The 8,651-nt window shown below is 45.3% G+C and overlaps 1 protein-coding gene across 1 annotated transcript; it reads left to right on the forward strand.

Annotated features, from left to right (window-relative positions):
• Positions 1-2,647: 2,647 nt before the first annotated feature.
• On the forward strand, positions 2,648-8,182 carry LOC111609717 (deleted in malignant brain tumors 1 protein-like). The gene is made up of 6 exons (XM_023339740.1): positions 2,648-2,693; positions 4,672-4,986; positions 5,557-5,865; positions 5,965-6,423; positions 6,571-6,662; positions 6,979-8,182. The coding sequence occupies exons 1-6, from the start codon at positions 2,648-2,650 to the stop codon at positions 7,078-7,080; spliced, it is 1,323 nt and encodes a 440-aa protein (XP_023195508.1). The 3' UTR covers positions 7,081-8,182.
• The last annotated feature ends 469 nt before the right edge of the window (positions 8,183-8,651 follow it).

Below are 8,651 nucleotides of genomic sequence, written 5' to 3' on the forward strand. Positions count from 1 at the left end.
TGTGTGTGTGTGTGTAAACTGATACTATGTTGGGTTTTGTGACTCACCCTTACAAAACATCTCTGCTTGTTCCATCTTTAACTAGATGAACTGTGTGCAAAGATTAAAACTTGTTTTCTTCGTCATCCACTTCCTTCTTTCCCAAATAAAAGTCGAGCTCCAGCGGCAGCTTGTAGAAGCGACTCGCTGCGTTTTCTCCTTTCGCGAAAGCTTGGCTGAAGAATAATAAATGTTGTCTGTGGTTCTTTTTATGTAGGTTGAGAAAATACCTATCAGAAAACTTCAGCTGAACTAAAGACAAGGACTTCTGGAATAATGTTATTTAGATTATTTATTGTCTTCATTATTTTGGTCCCATCATGAAAGAACTATAAAGCTACTGACAGAGAAGCAGCTGAGATCCTGTTAAAACTCATATTTTCTACTTTCACTAAAATAAAAGCTCCACTGTCTGCACCAAACAAAATAAACGTGAGATTGGAGGAACTTTAACCCCAAAATATTACCTCAGTATTTACATTTGTCAGTATAGTCAGAATAAAATATAATTCAATATTTAGATCTCAATTAAGGTTCAGCAAAGTAATATTTTACTAAGCCTCAGAATTACTTTTTAGGATGAACGTTCTTCCTTTTGTATTGTAACTTCACCAGCCAAAAATGGCTGAAAATGGTGACTAAAGATGGCGGCCATCTTTAGTCACCTGCTCCTTTCTCTAGCAGCATTAAAACAGATTTTAAAACTTGAAATTCAGATTCCAACATTTTTGTTGTGTCAAAGTGACCACAGCAGCTCCGCAAACAGAAAACCACAGGATGGATTATAACCACAGCAGAATCCTTCTGAGCTCATTTGGCTCATCAACTGTCAGCAGAGAACCAGAACCAGAACCAGAACCAGAACCTGAACCTCCCAGCACAAACAAGCCAAACAGGTTAGCATCGACCGTGTTAGCATGACGGCAGCAGCTCCTACCTGGAAAAGTCTTCTCGGTCCGCCACTCCAGGAATTGTTGCCCCTGTTTTTAGATGAGTCCAGCGGATCCCCACTTGATTAAAGAGATCCTCTTGTTGTCCATCTTCGACCTGCTGCTGCTTCCTGACGCCATTTTGTTTCTCTGACATTTCAGCAGCCAAATAAAACGCTTCTGAAGCCGAAGTCAGGCTACTTAGAAGATCCGCTTAATTTATGTCTGCTGAATATTTTACCTGAGAAAGAAGCTGAACCAACAGGAAGTGAATTGAGACAGTCTGAGCTGCAGGAAGCAGCCAGACAGACAAAAAGACAAAACGTTGTTTGTTTATGAAATAATTTCCTTCTTTGGAATTTTCTTTATAAATTTCTGTGATTATCTTCAGTTCGAGCAAACATGAGCATCTGCCCTTTGACCTTTCTGGGAGGTAATTGTGCTTTAATGGGAGATGCTATAGAAAATGCAGACTGTTAAATGCAAATATGTTTGTTTAATACACGAAATACATGATTGTTGTTGTAATTATGGAAGCATGTCTATAAAAGGACAGAAAAGGACGATTAAGAAAATGTCCTCATGTTTTCACCAGCAGTCGTGATGCAGATGCAGCACATGCAAAAAGACGAGCAGGCGGCAACTAATGCAACAGTTGATGGAAACTGAAGGAAAACAGCCTGAAGGAAGCAGGAAAACACAAACTGTCCCTTTAAACCCAACAGAAATGTTTTCACAGCTAAAACAGCTTAAAGGTAACTGGGATATTCAAACCCAGGTTTTAATTAAAAGCTCATTTTAATTCTGGCACCAAACTCGTTCCGTAGCTTCTGGATCGTTTCTGTTTGGTTCTTTTTTTAGGTTTTTTATGTCAAACAGAAAAACAAACACAAACTAGTTTTCATCAGTTTGATGTTGATGAAACAGAAGACAATCAGAAAACCTGATAAATGACGTCTGACTGAGGATATTGATTGTTGGAGTTATTGATTCTTTATTTCTTGATCCTTTTGAATTTTGTTAGTTTATTCTTAAATTTATATTTTCTGTATTATTTACAGAGTTTATTTGTAGGTTAATGATTGTTTTTTATTTATTTTGTGTTTTCTTATTTATTTTCTAAAACAGGAAGTAATGTGGGTCGGTCCACTTTCCACTAGTGCCGGGCCTGGTTCAGAACCAGCAGGCATTTGGGTTTGGGGCCTGTGGTTTTACCAGAGCAAGAGGCAGCATGAGAACAGAGGAAAGTTTGAACTCTGTAATAGTTTAGTGAAACAGAAAAATGAATCATCCAGAACAATCAACACGTTTGGACATTGAACTTCTTTTACCTGCGTACAGAAACTGGACTCAGAACCTCAGTGGCTGGATGGAACTTTGGTTGGATGTTTGGTTGGTAAATAATCACCTCTACACCGATTATTATGGGATGAATCTGCAAGTTTTTCAGCTTCATGTCAAGAAGAAAATGTTAAAAACTGGATTCTGCTGTTTGTTGTTCTGCTGCTGAAGTCAAATGAGAAATTTGGGATTTAAATAAGATTCAACATGTTTGTTCTTTTAAAGCCAAGTGTCAAAATAAACTTTCCCCTGAAATGCAAATAAGTTTGTATAAAATTTTGCATGTTGTTGGTAAAAGTGAAGAAGCTGAAATCCTGCAGTCAGACTGGAGAGGAACGATGGAGACGATCCTGCTGGTCCTGCTGGTCCTGCTGGCTGCAGCAGGTAGGAGATGAGTTCAAATCCTCAGCTGTGGTGGGGGGCTGGTCGTCACGGCAACAGAGAGCAAACTGTTGGACAGGTGATGAGAAATAAGAGACAAAGTATCTACAGCAGTTCAGGTTGTTTCTGAATGAATCCAAAAGTTTTTGATGTTTATTCATAAAAAAAGTAAAGATGGAAAAAAAATCTTCCAAATGTATAAACATGTTTATCTCTGTTAATTTAAATATCATTACAAAGTTTATTTTACTTTAAAAACTGAATAAATTATTTTCATAGCAGTTTCTCTGAAAGAAACAATAAAAAAGATTTTAGTATAGAAATATTCTATGATCACGTTGTTGTACAGGATCAATAACGGAAGTCGGTGAAACTTTCCACAAAGAAGCCAAGAACATTCATTAAAAGTTGAGTGGAAGGAAAAAGTGTGGTTTAAAAAAATGTGCAGCTGCAGATAAAATGATCAAATGAAATCCATTCATAAGTTTGATCCAAAATGTTTGGACCTCAGCTGCAGTCAGAACTTCATGATCCGCCATGCACAGATGGATCCATCAGAACCGCCTGGCCCGGGTTGAGCAGAACCAGAACCTGAAGGTCTCAGAGTCTGGAGGAAGAGAGTAGAGGAACCAGAACCAGGAGTCACTTGCCGGTCCTGGTCCACTGGGTTTTCTGGAGTCAGTTCAGTTCAGCAGAAATCAAATCCTGTTTATTGATCTGATCAAATATGATAAATTTTAAATTTCATCCACATCCTCAATATTTGGGCAAATATTCAAATTTTTGCTGATCCTGATTCTGAGTCTCAGCAGCAGTTTGCCTGAAATTTGCATCGTTGATGATTCTGCCTGAGTTTCTCTAAAATGAGTTTATTTAGATGAATGTCACTCTTAATCCTCCCTGGAAAGGTCTATTCAGGGGTCCTGGAGAGGAGGGTCGGTCGGATTCAGGAAGAGCAGGGTGGTTCTGGTTCTGGTCGTGGAACACTGGACCAGCTCTACACCCTCAGCAGGGTCCTGGAGGGTTCTGGGAGTTCGCCCAACCGGTCTACATGTGTTTTGTGGACTTGGAGAAGGCGTTCGACCGTGTCCCTCGGGGAGCCATGTGGGGGGTTCTCCAGGAGTATGGGGTACCGGGCCCTTTGATACGGGCTGTCAGGTCCCTGTATGACCGGTGTCAGAGTCTGGTCCGCATTGCTGGCAGTAAGTCGGGTTCGTTTCCGGTGAGAGTTGGACTCCGCCAGGGCTGCCCTTTGTCACCGATTCTGTTTATCACTTTTATGGACAGAATCTCTAGACCAGCCAAGGTGTTGAGGGGATCCGATTTGGTGGCCTTAGGATCTCGTCTCTGCTTTTTGCAGATGATGTGGTCCTGTTGGCTTCATCAGGTCATGATCTGCAGCTCTCGCTGGAGCGGTTCGCAGCCGAGTCTGAAGCGGCCGGGATGGGGATCAGTGCCTCCAAATCCGAGGCCTTGGTCTTGAGCCAGAAAAGGGTAGAGTGCCTTCTCCGGGTCAGGGGGGGTGTCCTGCCCCAGGTGGAGGAGTTCAAGTATCTCGGGATCTTGTTCACGAATGAGGGAAGAAGGGAGCGGGAGATCGACAGGCGGATTGGCGCAGCGTCTGCCATCAAGCGGGCACTGTACCGGTCCGTCGTGGTGAAGAGAGAGCTGAAGCTCGGTCATCAGGGAGGGACTCAGAGTAGAGCTGCTGCTCCTTCACATCCAGAGGAGCCAGTTGTGGAGCATCTAGTCAGGATGCCTCCTGGATGCCTCCCTGGTGAGGAGTTCAGGTCCCACCAGGAGGAGGGGAAAACCCAGGAGGAGCTGGAACAAGAGGCTGGGGAGGGAAGTCTGGGCCTCCCTTCTGAAGCTGCTACCCCCTGCGACCCGACCCTGGATAAGATGGAATAAGATGGATGGATGGATGTTTTCCTCCAACCAGCAGTCTTTATATCTCCAGTTTCTCCTCTGTGTCTCTCAGTCGTTGACACCCAGACCAGGTTAGTCGGGCCGTCTCGGTGTTCTGGGAGGGTTGAGGTCTACCATGATGAAGTCTGGGGGACGGTGTGTGATGACAGCTGGGACCTCAGCGACGCCACGGTTGTCTGCAGGCAGCTGGGATGCGGCCCCCCAAAGAGCGCCCCCACGGTCGCCTACTTTGGTGAAGGAACCGACCCGATCTGGCTGGACGACGTGGCCTGTGCAGGAACCGAGAGCAGCTTGGCTGATTGTCTCCACAGAGGATTTGGAAGCCATAACTGTGGACATGGAGAAGACGCTGGTGTCATCTGTGAAGGTAAGACGCCATGAATGACTGCAGATAAAAACTTCTGTGACAAACTGGATTCATCTCAGCATCAAACCCAGCCGGTCAGTTTGATTCATGAGATCAGGAGAGATTTACAAAGCTGCACAGTTCGCTCAGCATTTTTCAAACATTATTTGTTTTTTTTCCTGCAGTGAATTCAGGCTGAACAAAAACAAAAATTATGTCCTGACTTTAGTTTGGTTTATGCCTGACGCTCTGAACCTGGCAGAAACTTTACCTGCTTTTATTTTCTGTGCGCTCGTTGCAACTGCAGCTGATAGACACTAGGGGCAGCAAAGAGCGTCTCTTTGAACACAACATGTTAAAAGAAGTAAGAAATAAACACAGTTAGTAGCAACATGGCGGCAGCTGATAGTATGGTGTTGTCATCACTCTTTATGGACCAAATCTTTGAGATGTTTGTCTTTTCAAACCAAACCAGGTGGAGCTCTGGCTTGTCCGCCATGTTTTTCTTCACGTTTCAGAGTGTGTGGTGTAGATCTGCTTCAGGTTGGAATGCTGACAGATAATAAAACCGGTTTCATTGGTCTGGACCAGGAGAAGCCCAGTTCAGACTGGCGGGTCCAACCCGGTGTTCAGGGAGGGTGGAGGTCTACCATGGAGACGCCTGGGGGACGGTGTGTGATGACGGCTGGGACCTGAGCGACGCCGCGGTGGTCTGCAGGCAGCTGGGCTGCGGCGCGGCGCTCGGCGCTCCGACCTCGGCCTACTTTGGCCAGGGAACCGGGGAGATCTGGCTCAGCAACCTGAGCTGTTCAGGAAGGGAAGTCAGCCTGTCCGGATGCTCCAACCCGGGGTTCGGCATTCAGGACTGTGATCACAGTGAAGACTCTGGCGCCATCTGTGGTAGGAAACGCCGCATTACAGCCAAACAGATTCAGACTCACTTCTGTTTCTTGAATCCAGTTCAGATGTAAAGAAGTGAATGTTTGGTGTGTCGTTCAGCTGGAGCCCAGATCCGGTTGACCGGTCCAACCCGGTGCTCCGGGCGGGTCGAGGTTCTGTTCAACGACACCTGGGGGACGGTGTGTGATGACGGCTGGGACCTGAGCGACGCCGCGGTGGTCTGCAGGCAGCTGGGCTGCGGGCCGCCTCAGGCCGCCCTCAGCGCCGCAAGCTTTGGTGAAGGAACCGGCCCGGTCTGGTTAGCTGACATGAGCTGCTCCGGAACCGAAGCGGATGACGGCTGGGACCTGAGCGACGCCGCGGTGGTCTGCAGGGAGCTGGGCTGTGACCGGGCCTATGAAGCTCCAGGTGGGGCCCAGTACGGACCCGGAGCTGGAAGCATCATGCTGGACGACCTGGTCTGCTCCGGTACTGAGAGCAGCCTGACGGACTGCGCGCACAACGGGTTTGGGCTGCAGAACTGCGTCCATGAGGAGGACGCCGGAGCGATCTGTGAAGGTACCGGCCGCCTGCAGCGGGTCAACCTCTGGCTTACAGGACCCAAGCTAATCAGAACCAACCTGCATCTAGGTCCAAGTTATCAGGGTCGAGGCTTCATGAGGCTCTGAGTTCATTATTGGTTTTCGGTTTTGTTCAAATCTTTAGGAATCGTTAGGAAGGTGGTGAGACTGAAGGTTCTGCAGGATTCCTCTCTGGACCTGAGCGACCCGGCGGTGCTGGACGGGTTTCTGAACCAGGTGAACCCTGAGGTCACGATCCGTCTTCAGTTATTAACGGATCTCGGCTCCAGAACATCATGTCAGAGTTCGTTTCATGTTTCCTTCAGATGAAAGAAACGATTCAGATGTTTCAGCTCTAACTTCTCCTCCTCCTCTTGTTCCGTCTTTTGGATCTTTGCTCTTTTTGTCTCGGTTCTGTTTCGTGTTCATTTTCTAACTCTGCGGTTCTGTGCTGCTCCCAGGCTGACAGGAAAACTTGCAGACATTTATTTTCCTGAACACTGATGGGTCCGTTGATGAACAAACTCAACTTTAGTTTCTTTTCTTGTTTCAGCTGAAGCAGAAGCTGCAGGATCAGGAGCTGAACGGAAACGTCAGACTGAGCTGGATGACTTCCGACGGAAAAATCTTCAAAAAGGACGAAGGACAAAACTGAAGAGCAGAATAAAGTCTCAGTTCGTTTCCTGGCTGATTTGGGTTTATAATGATCATAAGCTGTAGCTTAGAGGTGGGAATTAAACCTGAACTTCACATGAAAACAGTCAATTATTAAAACATGAAATGATGAAATGTTGAATGTTTTAAGAGTGAAGCTCTGAAATGTAATGATTAAGATCCAACTGAAGGCTGTAAACTAAGAGTCTCACGCAACATGGCGCTGTGACGTCGCCCCCCGGTGGCTCTGAGCGGGAACAGCAGGTTGACTTCTTCCTCTCAATCCTCTTCATCCTGGTCAAACTGCAACACAAACATCAAACTGGGATTTATATTACAATAAAAAGTCATTATTTACCACTCCATCAATATGGAGAACAGGTGAAGAGCAGCTCCAGGAGAAGATCCGTGTGTTTGGGTTTGAATATATTTAATAAACTACTTAAATGTGCGGCAAACTAGCGGTATTGTAGAGGCCGCACTGGGTTAACGCGGTGAATTTCAGACTGTCCGACGCGTGCTTCAATACACTCCAAGTCGCTTTAGGTTGTTGTTGCAATCATCAATTTATTCCACTTGACTGTCATACTTCAGATTTTACATGGACTGACACATACTGACCAGGCTAAACCATACAATGGTGCCAACAATAAGCGACATTACAACACGGTCAACAGAAATTATGACCACCACCTGCTTCCTCATACATACAATCAGCGCGCCAGTATGGCTCCCATTCATACCTTAGTGACAGTCACGCCCACCTCCACACACCCACCCAGGTGTCCAAGCCGTGTGCTCCTGCCACGTCAGTAACTGCTCATTTCAACCGTAAGGCTCTTACATTACTGATGACATCTTGGTTTCTTTCTCCTGGTTCTGATCCATCTGAACACCAAACAGGCTCTTAATACTCTGAACATCATGAATTCACAACATATAACAGACATTTTATCACTTCAGTTATTTCCTGTTACATGATGCAGACCTGAGGAAGCTGGTTCATAATCATCATTAGGGTTATTAATGAGATGTAAACAGTTGCATGTTTCCATGGAAACGAGCGGAGCTCTGATCTTCATCGCTGCAGTTTGATGTTTTTCACCTGGAAAATTGATTTATGATTTTAGATTCACTGAAATGTTTTCCATTAAAAAGATAAATGTTTATTAAACATGAAAACAATGTTTCAAAATGTTTTTACTGGGATTCATTTAATGTGTTTAAATGAAAGTAGATTCATTTTTTAAAGGGACAGTTTCATGTAAAATCATCTGTTTTGATCTTTACATCATATTTAAATATTTAATAAAAATCAAACCTGCAGTGCTGCTTTGATCCCTTCGTGGTTCAGAAATCATTTCATCTCCATGGCAACCATTCAGCTGTAAACGCCTGGGTGGACTTAGCCCCGCCTTCCAGCCGCAGCTCCTCCCCCACTCTGTTCCTTCAGACTAGCCAGCAGCAATTAGCAAACATCAGCTGAACTCGTTACAGGAGCTGCTGGTAACGCTGGTAAAAACATTAAAGAGTGAGTAGAGGAGCCATGTTGGATGACTTCCTGGAGGCGGA

Source organism: Xiphophorus maculatus, chromosome 1, assembly GCF_002775205.1.
Source record: "Xiphophorus maculatus strain JP 163 A chromosome 1, X_maculatus-5.0-male, whole genome shotgun sequence".
Classification (NCBI taxonomy): Eukaryota; Metazoa; Chordata; class Actinopteri; order Cyprinodontiformes; family Poeciliidae; genus Xiphophorus; species Xiphophorus maculatus.

Excerpts from the sequence above, each read along its gene's own strand:
- LOC111609717 (XM_023339740.1), top strand. The coding sequence starts at position 2,648 with ATGGAGACGATCCTGCTGGTCCTGCTGGTCCTGCTGGCTGCAGCAG. Across the intron at positions 4,987-5,556 it reads CGCTGGTGTCATCTGTGAAG|GAGAAGCCCAGTTCAGACTG; the intron begins GTAAGACGCCAT and ends GGTCTGGACCAG. Across the intron at positions 5,866-5,964 it reads AGACTCTGGCGCCATCTGTG|CTGGAGCCCAGATCCGGTTG; the intron begins GTAGGAAACGCC and ends TGTGTCGTTCAG.